Source organism: Alosa alosa, chromosome 24 (assembly GCF_017589495.1).
Source record: "Alosa alosa isolate M-15738 ecotype Scorff River chromosome 24, AALO_Geno_1.1, whole genome shotgun sequence".
In the NCBI taxonomy this organism is placed as follows: domain Eukaryota; kingdom Metazoa; phylum Chordata; class Actinopteri; order Clupeiformes; family Clupeidae; genus Alosa; species Alosa alosa.
This window is the reverse complement of record NC_063212.1, coordinates 14,799,041-14,820,034: the sequence shown is the minus strand read 5'-3', so window position 1 is coordinate 14,820,034 and position 20,994 is coordinate 14,799,041. Positions and strand designations below refer to the sequence as shown.

Sequence of the window (20,994 nt, the reverse complement as noted above, 5' to 3'; positions counted from 1 at the left end):
TTTGCCTGGTAGTCTACGATAGGGGAACTCCAGACAGATAGACAGGCCATTGGTAATCTCACACTCCCCCTCACACCCCTCCAGAACAGTTATAATCTTCCACACCATCACCATGGATACCCAGAAACACTGACAAACATGTTTGTTGTATTTTTAACTACGTTTTGGGTTGTGTGTTGCCTTTATTCTTAAAAGGAATAAAACAATCCAAGAGATGTGGGTGCTTGGGAAAGGACTGTGGGTCAGACTTGAACCCAGGTCCTCATGGACCTGAATGTGATATGAATACTGCAGCTATGTGTGCCACAGCTCCCCAGCTAACAAGGTCTCAGCCTACTGACCCTTTACACGACCCCCTTATAGCAGATTATTTGCTCGATAAACATTTGATATGCTGACTCTATGGAGAAAATGGAAAGTCAAAATCATAGTAAGACAGACTTTGATCATGTACAATTGTAGTGATTTACTGGCATTTTAGGAAGTGTTGTTAAGGGTCTGTTATCTATTTGACAGAATGGTTTATGAGAAGTCTGTATCTCATCTTTTCTGTCAAAGATGTGACACATGGGCAGAGAGAGAGAGAGAGAAAGAGAGAGAGAGAGAGAGAGAGAGAGAGAAATATGAAACAGGATGTTAGAAAGGCACACTGTGGTTGGTAGTGAGGTGAAATTTTACATACGTACATGAAGCTTCCTCAGAAACAGATGATCCTCTCTTACTTTACCAACACACAACCTCTGACTTCCTCATTCCCTCCTTCCCTTGCTTACTTGGTGAATGAATGAATCAATTGCCAGTTACATTAACTACTCCAGTTACATTAACATGTTTAAGGCATATGCACAAATGCTCAAATTGTGTCTTATACAACACAACCAAGCTCTGAAATAACGTTCCTAACGTCCCCTTCATTACATATTAATATACCTTGCTCAGAATACATCTCCTTTACGAAAACAGCATTGGCAAGCTGGTAGATTTTAAAATATTTATTAAATTAGCAGATGAAATGTGGCAATATCTATGACTACATGGACAAGGGTAATGGAACAGGAAGTCCTGGTGAATAAATAGCATTCTTTTTCCATTATTAAATGTAATTTAACAGTAACAGAAAATGTTTTGTTCACTGATAATGTACTGTGATGTTAAATCATTAACTCTTCATTTCTTTGTGATTCCTGCTATTATGATTGTCTTGTAGTAGCACTGTATAAAAAGGGCCTGTTATTTCCATGGCCCAAACAAACAATGCTGAAAAGACACAGAATAAAGCAGATCTTCTTTAGCCATTCTGAATTTCATCCTTAGAACAGTTGTGCCTTTATCCTCTATGATTGAGTGTTGTCTGTACACTGTCTATGCACTGTTTTCACTTGGAGCTAAGGTCCTGAAGCGGACTGTCCATGTGCTTCCCAGCTCCTGTATCATATCAGAATGGACACTTCCTGGCTGTGGGTCTTGGGTAGCAGGCCACCGGCAGGCTCAGCTTTTACCTGTGAAGAGGTCAGTCAGTTCAAGAGTTAATTCTTACGAGTGTGGTTAGAATTTCACAATTAACTAATATGCATGCATACAGTACATACACAAACACACACACACACACACACACACCTATATACATACAGACACACTGTACACGCACACACACACACACAGCCTTAATGCCTTTGGAACATTGGATGAATGGTTGCTGATAATGGACAATGTAGATATTGCATTAACAGTCGAGAACCCGTTTGCAATTATGCAAGCACATAAAGTAATCTGAAAACTGCTGCCCTGATTCCATTCATTAAATCAGTAAAATGGAAAATATCCAATGGGGGTGAATATTTTTTATAGGCACTGTACATACATTTGGATTCGGATGTCTTGCATACCTTATACCACTTTCTGCGCATCTCCTTCAACTCGATCTCAGTAAAGACCACATCACTAGGACCACTTGAGGCTCCTGCTGAGAAGTTTAGACAAATGCTTCTCATTATCCCAAGTTTAACAAAAACATTCGAGGAAAAAGTGACGTTTTTCATGACACTTTCATTATATTGTATTTCAGTTGCAGGGTTGGGTAGTATCTGAATACAAGTAATCTGGATTACGTAATTAGATTGCAAAAAACAAGGGTAACATTTTACGGGTAAGGGTACTTTAAGGGTACACAAATTATCATGAATTCATGCATGAATTAATTCATGATTTATGCATAACTTAATTCCTTTATATCTTATGAATCATCAGGAAATAACGTGAGTTCATAGTCTCTCATTCATGACCTCATGCATGAACAACACATCAACTAAAGCATTAGGTACGACGGGTACATCATTATGATTTATGACTTCTTAAGCATGATCATCATGATTACATGAATTTAAGGTTAATTGCTCATGAGATCATGTCTGTGGCCCCTCAACACTAGCGCCGAATAGTGATATTTGTTTAGAGAACTGCCAAGGTCCAAGGTTTTGTTAAATCAGAATTTGTGCCGTGATGACCACATTTTTGGCAGAAAAAGAAATAATCATGATCATGCTTAATAAATCATAATTCATAATGATGTGCCCACTGTACCTAATGCTTTAGGTGATGTGCTGTTCATGTATAAGGACACGATGACAGTCTATTTACTCATGTCAATTCCTGATGATTCATGTAATATTAAGAAATGAAGTACCGGTAATACAGAAATAATTAATTAATTCATGCATGAATTCATGATAATTCATGTACCCTTACCGTAAAGTGTTACCAAAATGAGTAATCAGACCAGATTACATAAAAAAGTGCAATCAGATTATAGTTACATTGTCGAAGATTACTTGATTACATTTTGTTTATGTGTTTCAATACATACAGGGATGGGCAAAAATACATCAGGATGTAGCCTATTTTGAAAACTAAATACCTTCTTTTTAAATAGTAAATAAAAATACTGTAGCCATAATGTATCAAAATAAAATACTGTATTATATATATATTTTTGTATATTATTGAAAAAACTCAAAATACTTTTCTCAAGGGGGCATGGACTCACTGTGTTAATCAGCTTTTTAATCCCAAACATTTAGAATAACTTGAATAAGGCAACATATGGAATATCACACAACAGAAATTCCAAAATGGTTCAAAAGTTCTAAAAAGGCAAATTTATGAGCAGGGATGGATTACTGAATGGGCCTAATGGGCCCAGGCCCAGGGACCCAAGTCTTCAGGGATGTGTGAAGTCACTACTATGTTCTCCAGCCCTGATATCATAATAGGTCAAATAGCACAGGTCACTCTATGTGTGATAATCATGCTTTGTAATTGTCATCTTTTTCTACAGCAAGATGCCTTAAATGTGTTGATGGTTATATCCGTAAGTCTCAATCTCTCAGAAGTCATAATTTAAGGGGTTATTGCCTTTTAGCACACCCAACCCCGACCCAGCTAGAGAATAAAATGGGAATCATGTGAGTGATTCTGTACAGAAATAGAAGACCAGTTGATAGTCATAGTTTGTGTTTAAAAGGGGAAGTAAAGGATACATGTATGCTATAATGTAGTAGAACTGGGTGACCACCAACCAGACTCTGAAAAGGAGGACAAATTATTTATAAAGTAAGGGGAAAATGGGCAAAATGAATCCCACCAATTTCTGCTTATAGGCCTATTCCAGTTGTGTAACTGTAGCTAGTTGGTACATATCTGTGCAGTATGTATGTTGTGTAAACTTCCTTCCCAACCCCTTAGGAGGAGTACTAGTAAGAGAGCCAGCAGCCTGGGCTTTTAGCTCGATTGTTAGCAAGCTCGACTCCCAAATTCAAGGTGTTGCTGTTTGTGGGGCAAATGCAGGGCTGAGCCGTGCAAATCAGCACAAGGCATTGGTGCCATGACCCAGATCTGGAGTGAGGTTTAGAAATAAACACGCAATTTGTGTTTAAAAGGGGAAGTGGGCTACATGTGTACCATAAAGTAGCAGAAATAGCGTTACCATAGCACACATCTTTGGGCCATTCGCTCAACCCAGCACAACCTTGCAGCAAGTGCAGTGCATATCAGTAAGCCCCTTATGTACGACCGCAGAGAATGTGTTTTTTTTTTTTTTATCATCAATCGTTTTTTATAAGCTTCATTTTTATAAGCTTCATTCAGCACTTGCGGAAGGAGGACACAGGTCCACACAGAGGGCTTATAATTGATGGTCTTTTGGGCCCCCACCGTCGACTTCAAGGCAGTGCTGCCTGGAAGGCACTAGGGTTAGGCAAGGGTTCGGGTTAGGTTTAGGATTACAGTTAGGGTTAGGTATGGCAGCGCTGCCTTGAAGTTGAGGGTGGCAGCGCTGCTTTGAAGTCCAGAAGACCATCAAGCCATATAATTCACCATTGTGGCTAACTTCCTGGCAGCCACACAGAGTCAAGGGCCTTTTCAATACACTTTTTGTCTCTATCAATTTGTCTGAAACAGACAAAAAGGGTCTTACCCGTGAGAATAACATTACATAATGCAAGAATGTAATAGAAGGCATCCTGGGCATGCATTGGCAATGTCAGACATGCTATTCTCATGCTATATCTTTTAGCATCAAAATGATTGAGTAATCAAAGTATTAAGTAATCCATTTTCTGTAATCCAATGGATTATGTTATTACAAGAATTGGTGTGTAGTCTGTATTCAGTAATAGATTAATATTCAAAGTAATCTGACCCAACACTGTTTAGTCGCTATAGTCTGGGTAAGGGACGATCTACAAGTTGCACATTTCCTGTTTACAGTAATCGTGTATTTGTTTTAATTAGTCAATATACTCTCATGCCTGTTACATTAATTAAGTGTAACTGTTACTATTTGTTCCTTAATGCTATTACCTAATTTTAACGCTGTGGATACAGTTACTGTGGTGATATTGTATCAAACCATAGACTGTATATATAGTTCTATACAGTCTATGTATCAAACAAATATCCCCTTTTTTGATGATTGTATTAAGTAATGTAGTGGACATCAGTTGGGTTGTTATATAGTTCTTCATTTGGGAAAAAACGAACCAAACTGCCATGGAACTTTGCCAGACTTTTCCCCCTGACGGTCCACAGGCCTGTTCTGCTCCTCGCTCGACCCCCCGTGGGTGCTCTGCCATCCACGGCCACTAGATAGACACAGAGACCGTGAAGAATGGTATAGAGTGATGGCCTACTATGTTTTTGTAATGTCAAATAAAGAAAATGAACAGAATTACTTACAATAGTCTTCCATGAATGAACAAGCCTAAAGAAGCATTGATAAGTCATCACTGTGCAAAAATACAATTTCTATAAAGAGTTTCCAGCATACAAGAGATAATAACAGCATAACATCTACAGTGTGAGGTGTTGTATATATTATTTTGGCACAGACACTGTAAAACAAATGTTATCTGCATGATGATATGGATGTGAATAGACAGTGAAAAGGCGAAAAAGGCTGTACTACCTCTGTAGCGATACAGCAGTGCAAATACAACCACTACGGCAAGCCCAATGCACAGGCCCAGCACAAGCCAAAGTGCTAGATGCTTTTGTGGCCGAGGATCTGATGGGAGAGAGACATTGCAGGATCTATACTACTATATTTCAACATGTGTTTCTCTGTTATTATTAAGAGTTTTAGTCTACAACATAACACTGTGAGCTGAAAAAAAATTGGCACAGACAAAAACTAAGTATGCTAACTTGTCTTCTAGTGATAAAGTCGGCTATATCATGTTGTGAAAGCTTTTTCTATCATTTCCTGATCAAGAGTACTGAGCCATGAAAATCCAAATAAATTTGACAAAAGGTAAAATTAAGTTGTTTATACAGCTGTTGTTTTAACAAAACAAAACAAACAAAAAAAAAACCTTGCAGTGACAGTGTGAAGGGCCTTGTCCTACGAAGGGTTGCCCCGGTTACCTTTAGCTCTCACTGTGACCCAGCTCTCTGGGGAGTCTCCGCTGTCGGAATGCCTGCACCGATACCGTCCCTCGTGTGACTGGGTCACCTCCGGGATGGTCACCTCCCCAGTGATGGTGGGCAGAATGGGAGATCCGTCCTTGTAGATGTCGGCCTCCGTGTTGGTGGGCGTCTTACGGTACCTGCAGCGCAGGGTCAGGGGGTCACCCACCATCACAGGGTGGACAGGGCTCTCCAGGATCACGTCGGCATCTGCGCAATACAGTACACTGCATATACACAACGGAGTAAAAATGCAAGGAGTGAAGACAGCATCTGAAATAGACACACTAGGTTGCAGTTTCTTCTTTTTAATGGTAAAGGTAAAGGTGTTGGACTTTTCTGTATGTCTGTTCTCTTTGCTTTTCCACTCATTTGGAAACAGCAACCATTGTTTCAAATGATCACATTGTATGAAGAATATGTTGGTTTATAGTTGTAATGTTGAGGCACTTAATTCTGAACCATTTCGAAGCTGTTCCATAGGTCTGTACAATCTTGAGAAGGGTTTGGGGTTAAGGGGAATGCACACGTGGAAGGAGTTTGTTTGTTTGTTCCGTCCACTCCGTTACACAAGGTGTTGCAAACTTACCATGGAACGTGACGTTGACAGGGTTGCTGCGCAGCCCGGTTTCTGACTGACACCAGTACACGCCGCTCTCTGACTCGTGTGGGTGGACGATGGAGCAGGTCGATCCTACCACTGACCTCCACGCAGCCGGGCATTCCGTTAACTCCCCTCTGTCCGTGAACCACCTCAGCCTCCAGCCGACAGGGTAGTCCTGCATTTCACAGCTCAGGGACAGGGATTTATATATGAAGTGCTGGGTTCTGTTAGGCCTGATGACCAGAGAGGCAGGAGGTGACAGGCCTGTAGAGATTTGGAACATAGTACTATGATTGATAGTGACAAAACTCTGCCATATGTCAGTATGTTGGTACTGTATTTGAACCAGTGTAATATGTTCAAAAATGTAGAGATGAATTTGAAACTATTCATCTTTATATAAATTAAGAACTGAATAGTTATGTGCAATTAAAAGCAAGGGTACTGCAAATTTGAACCAGTGAAACTAAGACTTTGGACTCCATAATGTTGTATTTGTTAGTTGTATTTGTAACTGACTTACCAGTGACCCAGAGTGGCTGGAGCTTGCTGTATTTGGTGTAGTATGGCGGATCTCCTCTCTCTGCTCTGCACGTGTACAAGCCAGCGTGTTGGAGCAGCACTGGGCTGATGGTAAAGGAGCCACCGTTGCTGTACACGAGGGTCTGTCTGGCTGCGGAGTCGGCTCTGTACCAATGGAACCTCCAGCCTGCGGCCGGGCTCTTCACCTCGCAGCTCAGGGTCACTGAGTCACCTTCACGCACCCAGGTCTGAGCAGGGACACTCAGTAGAGCCAGGGGTCTCTCTGTAGTGAGGGAATTGAATCTCAGTCCTTGCAATAAGATGTTTTTGTCTAAAGTGCAATATATATGAGAAACTTTGTGTATTGGAAAGAATTGATACAACACAATTGCCAAAACAGTTGGGAGACTGATATATTCAGCAGGACAACAGCAGAGGTATAAATTAATTTTTAAAATTAATCAACTACTTTGACTGACAGTAAAACGGGATAAGCAATGATCATTTTAGCAGCCTTGTAATCCTTCGCCTAACGCTTTCTTCCCCCAAAAAATGTATCCAACACCCCACATGATCTCAGATCCCTCAGACTCACCGAATACTGAGACACTGTGGGGGTCACTCATCTCTGAGTACGTGAGCTCCCTCTTCCTCCTGCCGATGCAGGTGTATTCGTCGCCGCGGTGACCGTACACCAGGGTGACGCGGTATTCTTTCTCACGGCTCACGGGGTTGTTTAGGTAGCCATTCTTGTACCAGACGTAGTCCCAGTCAGTGTCTGTGGTGCTGTGAATGTCACACTGGAGAGAGATGGTCTCACCGCTGAAGATCCGCGTCCAGTTAGACAACAGGGTGATGAAGGCCTTTGGCCTCTCTATATTTCGGACAGGATCAGAAAAAAAATATATTTATCATAGAAATTGCATTTGAATAAGTTCAATGGTCCCTCCCCCCAAAAAAGACAAATGTTTGTGATTTTGTTAGTTTTCCACATACCAGTAACTTGTATCCATGTAGCGTTGCTGTAATGTGTGTAATAGACCGGGCTGCCTCTTCCAGCGCAACAAAAATATGGCGCTTCATCAGAGACCTTCACAAAGTTGATGGTGTAGGAGTTCACATCGGATTGGAACATAGGTTCTGAGTTCTGTGAGTCTCGGTACCAGAAAAATGTCCACCCGGTGCCAGTGGACGGGTCCATCTCACAGGTCAGAGTCAAAGATGAACCGGTGTAGATGTGATCTGATTGGTTGGATGTCAGCCGTGGCTTTGGCTTGAATTCTACAAATGAATTACAAAGTAACTGTTTTGCATTCTGTCATGAGGTGATCAAAGCTCAAAACTCTAAAGCCTGAGTACTTTATATTTACAATATTTACTTTATATTTATAGCCATAGTCAACATTGATTCAATGGTCAACTATTCATTCATGGTCAAACATTGTAACACATAACAACTTAAACTCATCTCCAAAAACATATATAGTATATTACATATATTGATTTGAGTTATTAATCTGAGCATGAAAGACCTTTTTGAACATATATTTTTCAACACAAGCTAACTCTGTGCACTCTAACTACAGGCATTCACATGAGCTCCACCATGCATGTCTCACCATGTACATTCAGTGTGACATTCTCACTGATCTGTGATACAGTGGGTCGCGTGTCCCTCTCCCCTTGACACCAGTACTGGTCCTGGTCAAGGTCAGCCACCCCTCGGATGGTCAAGGTGTTCCCAGCTCGGCCGTAGCGCTCGGATTGGGACACCGCATCTGAGGAGTTGCGTCTGTACCACCTGTACGTCCAGTCTCGGAGATACTGTATTGCACACGTAAACGTCACTATCTCTCCACTGAACACAGGGCTGGCGGGCTGGACAGTCAGGGTGGCAGTGGGCAAGGCTGTATAAGGAAGAGCAATGAGGAATAGAAATTGGTATATAATGATTACATAACTGCAGGTATATAATAATCCTTTTCATGCACTGATAGTTTCATGCATTGATAGACTCTTCTCTCATTCTCCTTTGCGCATGCATTATTTAATTATCATGTGGAATTTCAGTTGAGGTGGAATTAATTTCAGCCTCTTTAAATTTAATTGTATTAAATTTCATACAACTATATAATAGCAGAGACATCACATCACAATCTCAGCTATAGTGGATCTGTGTTGACGTTCCCTTTTCTTAAATTCCACTTTCATACTTCAACTTACATATTACCTAGAATAATTATGAAATTGCTACAATTGTGCAAATGAATCCATGACATAATACAGCCAATGTGCAGCACTGACCCACCTGTGACAGACAAGTAAACATAAGTACTCATGTGTGAGGAAGTGGGTCTGGTGTCCTTTTCCCCCTGGCACCAGTAATGGTCCTGATCTGATTCGACCACTCCCCAGATGGTAAGGGTGTTTGCCTCTCTGTGGTACCGGTCGGACTGAGACACTGGGTTCTGAGAGCTTCCTTTGTACCATTTATAGGACCAGTCACTGTGTGATTCTAGCACACATGTCAGGGTGACGGTCTCCCCAGTGAATACAGGATTCGGGGGCTCTGCAGTCAGGGAGCCTGTCGGCAAGTCTGAAATAAAAGCAGAAAGATTCTGAAAAATGTAACAAATATTTCATCATCACAATCAAGAAAGTCATGGTAAAGTACAGATACTTTATGTCCTCTTGGAGAATGTTGGGAAATGACACACAAAAAGATCCAGATCAAGTAGAAAAGTTGCATCATGTGCATGCTAAATGATCATTAAATTGCAGTAGTTTTGGAGTAGTTTTGGCCAATTCCCAAATCTCATTTAGGTACTCATTTCCCAGAGTCAAGAATATGTGACATGCTACAATGGCACAAACACACTGATGGAGTGAACATGTACTCAAATATTGCTGGGGGAAAAAACAAAACACAAAGTGAACTCACCAGACACGCTCAGGTAAACCGGGTCACTCATGAGCGAAGCCGTGGTGCTGTTCCACCTCTCCCCCTGACACCAGTACTCATCCTGGTCCTGTTCCGAAGCCCCACTGATGGTGAGGGTGTTCCCCCCTTTACTCTCACGGTCCGAGGGCAGCGCCTCGGTCTGTGGACTTCCTTTAAACCAGGTATAGCTCCAGTCAGTGCGAGAGGCGGTCACACACTCCAGAGTGACCGTCTCTCCAATGTATATGGGGCTCTCTGGTTTTATAGAGATTGAAACTTTGGGCAGGCCTGAGAAAGAAAAAACATGTGAGACAAGACAGACAGATATCCTGCAGGTAGCCTACTTGACTTTTCAATAACAAGGTTCTAAAATATATAATCAAAAAAAAAAAAACTCAAATGAAATGTCTATAATTCCTAACATATGTCTGTATACACTTGGTTATGAAAGCAATATCGCTCAGTGGAGATTGACTACATGAAAGGGATAATTCAATATCTAAACATCTAAACCAAAAATAAATAGCCCTGTAAGCTTAGCTATAGAAACATGAGTAAGAATTATTTTCCAAATTGCAAAATAATACCAAACGCAGAGTTCAGATGCAAAGCCCTCTAAATCCGTCTGACCACTTTTCCTTTAAATGAGCATTTTTTTATCAGGCTCCTATAGTTTTTGCACATCGATAAGGTGGTATTTAGTGGGTTTTGAAGCAAAGTTATTCGATTGAAGTATACTATGTGGAGAGCATTCACTCACCATCGTTGTCTCATTTTTGACAGAGGTGGCGTGTAGAGGCTTTTGCATCTGAACTCTTCAAACCAATAATGATATCAATAACAACAACTACCTAATTACATTTTGACTAGGCAACATAGCATAATAACTACAATCAGACAACCTAGCACATTGTTAAGCAGTGTAAGGATACACCCTCCTCTCCCCAACCCCCTGCTCACCTGACACGGTCAGCCTAATGGCCTCACTGGTCTCGGAGTGCTGGGCGTCACTCTTGCGCGTGCCCCTGCAGGTGTAGTCGCCGCTGTCGGCCTCCGTGGCGGGGCTGATACCGTACTCCTGCTCGTCGCTGATCTGGCTGTAGCCCACGTAGCCCCTCTTGTACCAGCTGTACTTCCAGTCTCCGGCATCCCCATCCTGAATGAGGCAGCGGAGCGAGACTGACTCACCACTGAAGATCTCCATGTCCTTAGGGGTCAGAATCGGCACCGCCTGCGGTCTCTCTGGGAAACATTATACAGGTAGGGCCTTTGACTTTGGAATTTCAACTAGGCTAAAACATTAACATTAGCAAACACTTATATTAATGTTACAGTGTAACAGTGTTGCAATAGGTAAATATTATGTATTACATTAGACATAAGATAGGCTGCTGCTGTACATTCAAAATAATAATGGTGTCTGTCAGAGCATTAGGCCAAATCAGGGCTAGAATTATGTTTTGATTCCATAACTCGGGGTCAGGTAAAAAAAGATTCTCACCTGACACAGTCAGTGTCACTGATTCACTGGCGAGGGAGAACTTGTAGTCACTTTTCCTCAGGCCAGTGCAGGTGTACTTGCCACTGTGGGACTGGTCGGCGACCGTTATCCTGTAAATATTTGTCTCCCCAGCGGAATCAGGTTTTACCTTCTGTCCGTCCTTCCGCCACCGGTACCTCCATTCAGACGGCAGCTCACCTGGGATGTCACACCTGAAAGTGACCGTCTCTCCGCTGAAGATCTGGGGCCAGTCAGGCCTCTGGAGAATCACAGCCTTGGGTCTCTCTAATATGCATTCATGAGGCAGGTGTAAAAAACAAACATGATAATAGATTACATGTCAATTTTGTTTTAATTATTTAATTTATTTTATAATTCAATTAGATGATGATTGATAGATAGAAAAAGTTGTACTCAGTGTCTGCGTACACTATTTACAAAATACAATAACAATAATGTACAATCAAGTTATTGTACATTAAGTTGAAGGTAGTAGGTGACCTTTTTCAACACACACTTACCTGAGACAGTAAGTATTACAGCATCACTGATCTCAGAGAAGACCGAGTCGACCTTCCTCATGCCCAGACAAGCGTACTCGCCGCCGTCAGACTCTTCCACTGGGCCCACGTTCTTATACTCGTTGCTCTCGCTCCAGACCTTGTAAGGGTTAAGCTCCTCCTCGTTTTATACCAAATGTACTCCCAGTCGGCGGATGGCTCTCCCGGGAGGTGGCATCTGAGCGACACTGTGTCTCCTCTGAACAGTTTTGTCCAGTTGGGCTTGAGGATCACAACAGCCTTTTGTCTCACTGTGCAAATGAAGAGCAATGAGCTGTCACTCAAAAGCACACAGGGAAAATAAACCAGGAGGTGATACTGTGATCTAGACAAAATACTGTCAATATAAATTTGTTAAATCATGGCCAGTTCATGAAATCAGTGAAGTATAGAGATAGAGAATGTTTAGATATCTTTGCATTAAAAATGGCCTGTCAGTAAAAAAAGTAAAGACAATGTCTGATGTTAGTGTCACATTGTTAAATGTAATGTAATATATGTATGTAATAATGTAACTTGTTAATCACAAAGTACATGTAATGTTTAAATAATCTGAAGCCAGATGAACTGTTAGGATGGCTACTCTGGAATGAATCAGCAGTAGTGATCCACATAGATCTTTCATACAATCATCTTTCACTGACCTTCCATGACTCCATACTGTAACACAGAGCTGAACACTAAAGCACAAATGGTAGAAAAAAAATCACTGATAGATAGATACTTTATTGATCCCCAAGTGGAAATTTAAGCAAAGTCTGTTACAAAGTCTCTGTCTATTACAATGAAACAGCATTCTTGGGGACAATATAACCCAATGTCATGATGGATAATATAGGCTATTATTGGTTAAAGTCATCACGGCTAAAGTGTAATTATTAGAATTGTATTATTAGAAGGTTTACCTGAATCCATTGTAATGTATCAGGCAAACTCTCTCACAAATTCACAAGAGCCATGAGTGGTCTACGTCTTTAACTGTTTATCTCTGCATGTCAGCTAAAATTACAACAGTGACATGGATACAGTTACCTAATCATTGAGGAAATAGAGAAATATACTTACACATCAGCAGACAGAGAGCAGTGAGTGCCATGCTGTCCTGTAGCTGCCCTGCTTCCTAACTCTCTCTGACACCTTCTCTGAATGAGTGTGAGTGTGTGCGTGTTTGCATATGTGTGTGTGTGCAAGTTTGAGAGAGAGTGAGAGAGAAAGAGAGATAGTGTGTGTGTGTGTGTGTGTGTGTGTGACCAGAGGCTTAGCTCATCCCTTGCCATAGTGACACAACAGAAGCATTGTTAACCTCCACATCTGCAACGTCATTAATGTAATGAATTGAATGCTTTGTTTGGCCTCTGTATGAGAGAGCAGTATGTTAAGCTAAGCTATGTTGAGCTAGCAAACAGACAGGTCTAAATATTGTACTAATGTCAAGAAACAGTTTCTAAACACCCTTTGCAGGATGTGGCCAAAAGTCAAATGAGGTATGACCACTGATTTGTGATCTGAATGAGTCTAAATGAAGACTGAAGCTTGGGGCAGCTGTGGCCTACTGGTTAGGGTTTCGGGCTTGTAACTGAAGGGTTGCCGGTTCGATCCCCGACCGGTAGGAAAAATGTGGGTGGGGGAAGTGGTTGAGCACTGCTCTCCCATGCCCACATTCATGGCTGAAGTGCCCTTGAGCAAGGCACCTAACCCCTCACTGATCCCCGAGCGCCGCTATAGCAGGCAGCTCACTGCGTCGGGATTAGCGCTTCACCTCACTGTGTGTTCACTGTGTGCTGAGTGTGTTTCACTAATTCACGTATTGGGATAAATGCAGAGACCAAATTTCCATCACAGGATCAAAACATGTGTTGTACCTAACTGTTAGTATTTATTTTTTTATTGACTATGGGTGCTACAACCTGGCTCATTGGTGGTGGTTAGTGGTGTGTGGTGGCGCCTCTGGCTAGGTCCCCTTTCCATGTGAAGTGAGGTCCCCCTTTGAGTTTGTGTTGAGAAAAGCGCTATATAAATATAACGTGTTGTTGTTGTAAACCTGTGTTTAAATCTAGAGACTCTTGATTTGAGCTGTTAACCTGAACCAAAACTGATGACTTAAAGACATCTTGAGGTGTAACCCCATAGAGGATGTGGTTTTGTCTTTTCTCCCCTGAGCAAACCCACATTACCCAATGAAGGAGTCTAAAGATTAAACCTCAGCTTTTCTCTTCCTGATTCTGTGCTGTGTTTTGGCCTGAAGTTTTCTTATCTTCTTTTCAACCAGGTTTGGGTTCATCTCTGAGGTGAACCAAAACCCAGCATCCTCAAAATGTTTTCAACTGTGATTGATTCAGCTTATTCATTTCATGATTTTGAAGGGGGAAAGTTTTATTGAATGCAAGTGAAAATTCAGCATACAAAAATACACTCTGATTTTATACAACATCTGCATATGAAGCCAGCCAAGTATTGAAAAAGTATCATATGTTACGATTAAAATATAATATAATAACATGATTATGACCCTAGATGACCATAGCATAGTAACCCGAGAGCAAACTGCAAATTACATCAATGTTTATGTATGCATCCCTCTCGATCGTGGAGTTAATCTCACACATCTAAGCATTGGTATTTTTTAACCTCTCTGGAAATTCTATTAAATTATGGCTAAAAAGACATAAAAACAAAACTAAAATAGGCTCCAGTTTAAACAAATTCTCAGTCAAAGATGTGATGTACTACTCAGCTCAAGGAAGGATTCATTCTGGCAGGACATGCCCTACAGTATGCCTCATCAACACCAACCAGTCACTTCCTGTTAAATGATGTTTATCTGTGCGTGGCTCTTGATCATGACAGTCTCCCAAATCCAGGCTTTATCTATGTGGACTTGGAGTCTTTTGATGGGCATTTGTTTTATTCTCAGGCATCTGTGAACATGACAAATTGACAAAAGGTCAAGGCACATACTGTGTGTATCAGCAAGCATGCTGGGACTGCAATGTCTGAAAAATACTGCTCTGACTATTTCAAATGAACATTCAATCTATAGTACTCACATGCGTTTCCAGGTGTTTTGGCTTTCTTCCTAACTTGAGCATATGTTGCATCATTGGATCCTCCATCTGGAATACAGTTAAAACAACAAATTATAGGGTGATCAAGACAGAGACTGCGTATCCCCTAAAGGGATATGTACATTTTGTTAAGTTTCTGGTGGTGAGCATGAACAATTATTTCTGCCCATGTCCTCTTAAGAGCTTACATTTCTTGTGATCATGAGGAAGTGTCTAGTGCGCACCAGCAACTTTTTGCTTCGCACATGTCCCTTTAGGGGCTCCATAGGAAACAATTCCTAAATTACACTACTAAATAGTTCTACATTATGATGGGATATTCCATATTTTACTTGCATGCATTGAATAAGGATATCATTGCAAACACATGGCTGGTTTAGAGGAGGCAAGAATACTCTTTGAAAAACAATTACTTTATCCACAAAACATGTTTGGTTGTATTGCTTGATGAACTTCTACAAACGTCATTATCTCCACACATCAACTAGAAAATCAACATAATATTTGTAACCCCCACCCCCATTTTGATCTAGAAAGCTTGAGGGACATTACCTGATGAGCACTCAGGCTTGACAGAAGAGTAAACATGTTCGTCTTCAGAATACATGGGTTTGGCTTAGAAAGCCAAAAATAGAAAGAGACAGCTGTTACCTAGTACCTACTTGCAGACATTGTGTATGCAGAATAGTATGTCATAGCTTTATAGGGGATTCTTAGTCTAAACCAGTGAGCTAACTACCTAGATTACATGCAAAAATCTTGCATGAACATTTTTAACAGAAGTAGAGAATAGAGTAGAGTCTCTGAATCAAACAAAGAATGTTATAGTGCATAACCTGGGAAGCTAGTGGGGACAAAGCTAGTGGGGACATACTTCACATACACATTCTGTACATTACAATAATGAATTTGAGGAAGACACCAAAGGAAATCCCCAATACAAGCCTGTAGTACTGCAAACTGAGAAATGACTCACCTCTTCTTTCCAGTGGTTTCATCTTGATTTGTACATCAGCATATGTGACATCACTAGGGCCAGCTGAATCTACAGGTTAGAAAAGAAAACGTGCAAGACTTCTTACAATCACCTAGCATGGTTGTGATAATGGTGAAAATGTAAAAAAAAAAAAAAAAAAAAAAAAAACTTTGAAATGATTGATCTTTAGTATGAAGGGGTAAAATGGTAATAGCATACCGGTACTTTACCTGGTTTCTTGGGTTTCTTTGGTGTCTTTGGTTTAACATTAACCTGTGCATAAGTCACATCACTAGGCCCAGCTCCATCTTCATCTAAGGCAGAAGAAGACATAACATAACCACAGAGATAACACAGAGAGATTTGTGCTTGGATCTGTGTTTGACATTGGGTTTGTTCATTCAATCAGTGAACATGATTTATCTTAGAAACATAAAGAGCAAAATGATGCAGTGATATGACTCATATCATAAGAGAAACATGTAGAGCAAAACTTTGTACCGCAGAGCGGTACAAAATATGACCACCGCCCAGTCCAGCACATGTTTTCCACAAAAATAAGTCACGCTGAAAGGCCTATATGATTCTAACTGTCTCACTGAATTGCATTATGCACACTCAATTCTCACTGGTATCTGCTAGACAACAAGTACCAAAACATGATTAGTTCATAGATTTCACATCAGGGGCGGACCTGCCATTAGGCATGGTCAGGCAATTGCCTGGGGCCTCGGCCACCAGGGGGCCTCGTCATCCCCGTGTCATTTTTTTTTTTTTTTTTTTTTTTTTAAATAAATGATCTCCGCATCCAAACAATATATTCTAATCCATAATAAAGATTGAAAAAATATTTTGATTGCTCATAAACTCATCATAAAATCAAATGACTGCAGGTCCGCTTTCTGTCACCATAGCAGCAACTAGCTATGAACGAGGTCTTGGTAAGGTGTGGAGTTGAGCGATTGACAGCAGCCATGAAACATTTCCAGAGTGGAAGTGATAAAAGAAAAAGAAAAAGGGAGGAGGAAGAATTTAGAAAGAAATTGCCTAAATTAACCAACTTCTTCCAGTCGAAGAATTCTTCCACGGAAGAAAGTAATTTGGATAGCTCTTGTACCACATATTCTTCTACTGATGATGATGATGATAATTACGATGTTGATCTAAGTGAAACAGTCGTGAGGGATCACTGTCACTGCCGAAGTCCGCACTGGTGCTGTTGGTGCTGCTACGGACACCATTTCAGTAGCAGAAGCTTTGGGTGCAAACGAAACCAGTACGTGAGTAGCCCTAACACAATACTTAGCACTAGGCTACAGTTATCAGTGACGACCCTGCGTTATGGCCAGACACCGTAGCCTAAGAAATGCAGAGCGAGTTGAAATCGTTAAAAAAAAGGCCCTATGCAAATTAAGAACTTTGAATTCCCCAAAAATGCAGATAAAGCACCCAGAAGATTCACGGTTGAACATTATTACATGACCATGAAAAATGGAGAAAAAATAAACAGAAAATGGCTAGTTTATTCGGTCAGTGCAGACGCTGTTTATTGTTTTGGATGTCGGCTTTTTGCAAGATCGAACACCTCAGTTCGCACGCACACACTCACTCTCACTCTCCCCCTCTCTTTTACACATAGCCTACACAAACAGACTCTCATACATAGCTACAAAGAGTATATTCACACACAGAGAACCCAAACCCCTAGCCTACTCTCTCTCATCTCTCTCTCTCACACACACACACACACAGACCATTCATAATTGTAATACTTTCAAAGGTTTTTACTAATGTTTTTTGATTGTCATCTATGGCAATAAATATTTGTTGCATTTGAGTATGCCTCAGCGTCCCATTATTACAGAAAAAAGTGTTTTAGTTTTAGGTTTTAGCGTCCCATTATTACAGAAAAAAGTGTGTTTTAGTTTTAGGGTTTTAGTGTGTGTGTGTGTGGGGGGGCTCGGAGGGGCCTCGGGATCTTTTGCCTTGGGCCTCAAAGTGTCCAGGTCTGCCCCTGCATGTAATATACATTTTATACAACCCCACCCCCATCTTGCCTGTTCATAATTCTGAGAAATTCTTGAATTGTGTGCATGTGTGCGTGTACATGTTTATGTTTATGTGTGTGTGGGTGGGTGTGTGTGCGTGCATGTGCTTGTGTGTTTGCCTGTTTATGTGGCTGTGTGTGCATGTGCATGCATGCGTATATATGTCTACTGTGTGAGTATGTGTCATACGTGAACGCTATACATGAAATGAGTGGTTATGGAACGAGTTGACATGGCCCCTTGAGATCAACATACAAAAAAAAAATGGTCCACCTAAACCCTTATTACGCAATGAACATGTGAGCAGCTGATGGAGACAGTGAACACGACTGCATCACACTGCACTGGCTTGGACATTAAACTCAAATAGTGTGTGTGTTTTCTTACCTGGTTTCTTCACTGGCTTCAGGACTGAGTACAGAGTGTCTGAATTGTTTGCATCTGTATTGGCTGACAGAAATAAAAAATACAAATGTTATCACTCAGTGGATGTCTTCGGTGTGCTGCAGTCATAATATTATCAACTGTCTTGTAGAAATCCAAAGCATACATTTCACAAATGGGCTTTTTTTCTTTTTCTTCTCTGCATTCTTGTCCTTCAGCTCAATCTCAGCATAGACCACATCACCGGTTCCAGCTACAGCACCACCTAGTGGAAGATACAGACCACAAAAATGAGCTGTCTGAAAAAAAATTCGTAAAAAGGTGTAAATTCAACAGTATGTGGAATCTGTTACCTGCCACTTGTGGTGAGATTGAACTGTGACTGTTGCTCTGCTGCTGAACACTAGGGGGAGACAGAGATCTAATGAGGAAACAGGAACTCATTTCTGTAGCACTGCTGCTAAATTATTAATGGTGGGTTATGGGATTCTCTCAACTCATCATAAATTAATATGTAACACTGGAAAGGAAAACAACTTACAGGTTTGGAGTCACTGAACATGAATCTAAATTAGGAGAGAGAGATATTGGAATAACCATTATTATGTCACGGGTACAATTAGAAATGTTTCTTTTTTTAAATTAAGCAGTCTGCTTGGACTATATGAAATGTAATAGTTGCAACACTTGAGTTATTTCAATAAACTGCTAACATTCCTCTCACCTTTGGCTTTCTGGTAGCGATACAGCAGGACCAGTGAAATGACCAGAGCAAACGCAACAAGCAGTCCCATCACCACACCCACTGCTACCACCAACATGGAGGACCCAGCATCTGAAACTTTAAACACCGTGAACAATAAATAGTGTCATGGCTGTTGCTGAAAACTTAATGCCATTGATGTATACATAACCAATACATAAATATCAATCTCTCCAACCTTTGACAGTGATCCAGCTCTCTGGTGACTCTCCTCTCTCTAGGTTGCTGCAATTGTAGAGGCCTTCATGTGATTTTGAGACTGCAGGGATGGTCATCTCTCCTGTGGTGGAGGTCTGCAGGAGTGTCCCATCTTTATAGAAGTCAGCACTGATGTTTGATGGCTGGTAGCGATATCTACAGCGCAGAGTCAGAGGATCTCCCTCAGTCAAAGGATGGGCAGGACTCTCCAGGATCACATCTTCATCTACACACAGAAGCTTGGTTTACTCAGTGAACCTACCAACAGCTATCACATTTTCCAAGTCAAGTGAATCATAAGTATCATGGAAGAAAAATGAAAATATTTCATTTCATTTAGTGAGATTGATGAATGTCCATGGAATCACAATGGAAACGCTGTATGTTAACTCACTATGCACTGTGATGTTGACAGGATTACTCTGCTCTCCAGACTCAGACTGACACCAGTAAACTCCACTGTCTGATTGAGATGCTGAGCTAATGCTGCAGTTGGATCCTGTTTCTGATCTCCAGTCAGTGGGACACAGTGATTCTCCTCCTCTGCCTGTGAACCACCTCAGTCTCCATCCAGTAGAGTTGCCCTGAACCCCACAGCTCAGGGAGAGAGGCTCAGATGTAAAGATCTGGGTCCAGTTTGAATGAATGATCACAGAAGTCAGAGACATACCTGAGAAAGTACAAAAAGAGTAACAAAGTGATGAGGAAAAAAGAGTGTATTGTTTGAAAATCATACAGTAATGCCGTAATGGCCATAGATATGGATTTATACCATACCTGTCAACATTCCCGTTTTTCCTGGGTTTCTCCCGTATTTCAAGGTCATCTCCCAGCACCCTCCCGTTTTGTTATTTCTCCCAGAAAACTCCCGTAATTTGCATGGCCATCAAACTTCATTTTAAAATCATTAGTCCATTCAGGTTGCCAGATTGTGTATGAAATACACCCTACACATACACGATCACTTAGTTTCAATTTCAACCGTTTTGTCACAGGCTAAAACCTGGCAACCCAAAACCCAAATAAGGAAGCGGGTGCCGACTCGCAGCCTGAGTCTCGTCAAGAAGCAAAGCGGGCTAGTTGAATGGCCTACTCCAGAACTAGCTGTTGTGAAATTTTTGGGAATTTAATTGATTAACACATCACATAAACTGTTATTGAGTGTTGTTGATACACTGAACTTGTGCCCTCGGAACCAAATCTGACAGCAAGCAGCTTTGGAGTTTTGGAAGTAGGCTGCAGGCAGGCAGCTAGTGGATACATAACTGGCATGCGTAAGGTAATGGTAAGGTAAAAGCAACGACCGAAATGCAGTGTTGAAACACGTGTATGAAACGTATTAAATATGTAAACACAGATCCGGTATAAACACTGACCCCCCCCGAAAAAAAATCTCCCGTTTTTGGAAAGCTAAATGTTGACAGGTATGATTTATACACCTAATTTCTATCACCTGTGAGCCAGAGAGGCT

General features: G+C 41.1%; 3 protein-coding genes across 7 annotated transcripts in view; 1 reads left to right on the top strand and 2 right to left on the bottom strand.

The window, feature by feature from the left end:
- The window catches only part of LOC125289084 (basement membrane-specific heparan sulfate proteoglycan core protein-like), a 947,802-nt gene that overhangs the window by 840,405 nt on the left and 86,403 nt on the right, over positions 1-20,994 (top strand). The window lies entirely within an intron of this gene.
- LOC125289214 (B-cell receptor CD22-like) lies at positions 1,011-13,240 on the bottom strand. Of its 4 annotated transcripts, none has more exons than XM_048235937.1 (18): positions 13,155-13,240; positions 12,734-12,769; positions 12,051-12,340; positions 11,530-11,814; positions 10,989-11,270; positions 10,029-10,316; positions 9,396-9,683; positions 8,707-8,994; positions 8,084-8,368; positions 7,683-7,961; positions 7,089-7,370; positions 6,551-6,829; positions 5,920-6,171; positions 5,462-5,560; positions 5,233-5,257; positions 5,038-5,138; positions 1,887-1,963; positions 1,011-1,499 (listed from the first exon to the last, which is right to left on the bottom strand). In XM_048235937.1, the coding sequence occupies exons 3-18, from the start codon at positions 12,109-12,111 to the stop codon at positions 1,431-1,433; spliced, it is 3,240 nt and encodes a 1,079-aa protein (XP_048091894.1). In that variant the 5' UTR covers positions 12,112-12,340; positions 12,734-12,769; positions 13,155-13,240; the 3' UTR covers positions 1,011-1,430. The 4 variants fall into 4 exon arrangements, with proteins under 4 accessions (XP_048091894.1, XP_048091896.1, XP_048091895.1 ...); XM_048235939.1 differs by having other exon boundaries at positions 1,887-1,960; XM_048235938.1 differs by lacking the exon at positions 12,734-12,769 and having other exon boundaries at positions 13,155-13,214.
- LOC125289230 (low affinity immunoglobulin gamma Fc region receptor II-like) lies at positions 14,517-20,988 on the bottom strand. Of its 2 annotated transcripts, XM_048235967.1 has the most exons (13): positions 20,977-20,988; positions 19,918-20,193; positions 19,504-19,749; positions 19,287-19,403; positions 19,104-19,128; positions 18,916-18,965; positions 18,729-18,827; positions 18,566-18,628; positions 16,361-16,444; positions 16,131-16,199; positions 15,707-15,769; positions 15,137-15,202; positions 14,517-15,007 (listed from the first exon to the last, which is right to left on the bottom strand). In XM_048235967.1, exons 2-13 carry the CDS (start codon positions 20,189-20,191, stop codon positions 15,000-15,002), a joined length of 1,164 nt encoding a protein of 387 aa, XP_048091924.1. In that variant the 5' UTR covers positions 20,192-20,193; positions 20,977-20,988; the 3' UTR covers positions 14,517-14,999. The 2 variants fall into 2 exon arrangements, with proteins under 2 accessions (XP_048091924.1, XP_048091923.1); XM_048235966.1 differs by lacking the exon at positions 20,977-20,988 and having other exon boundaries at positions 19,918-20,276.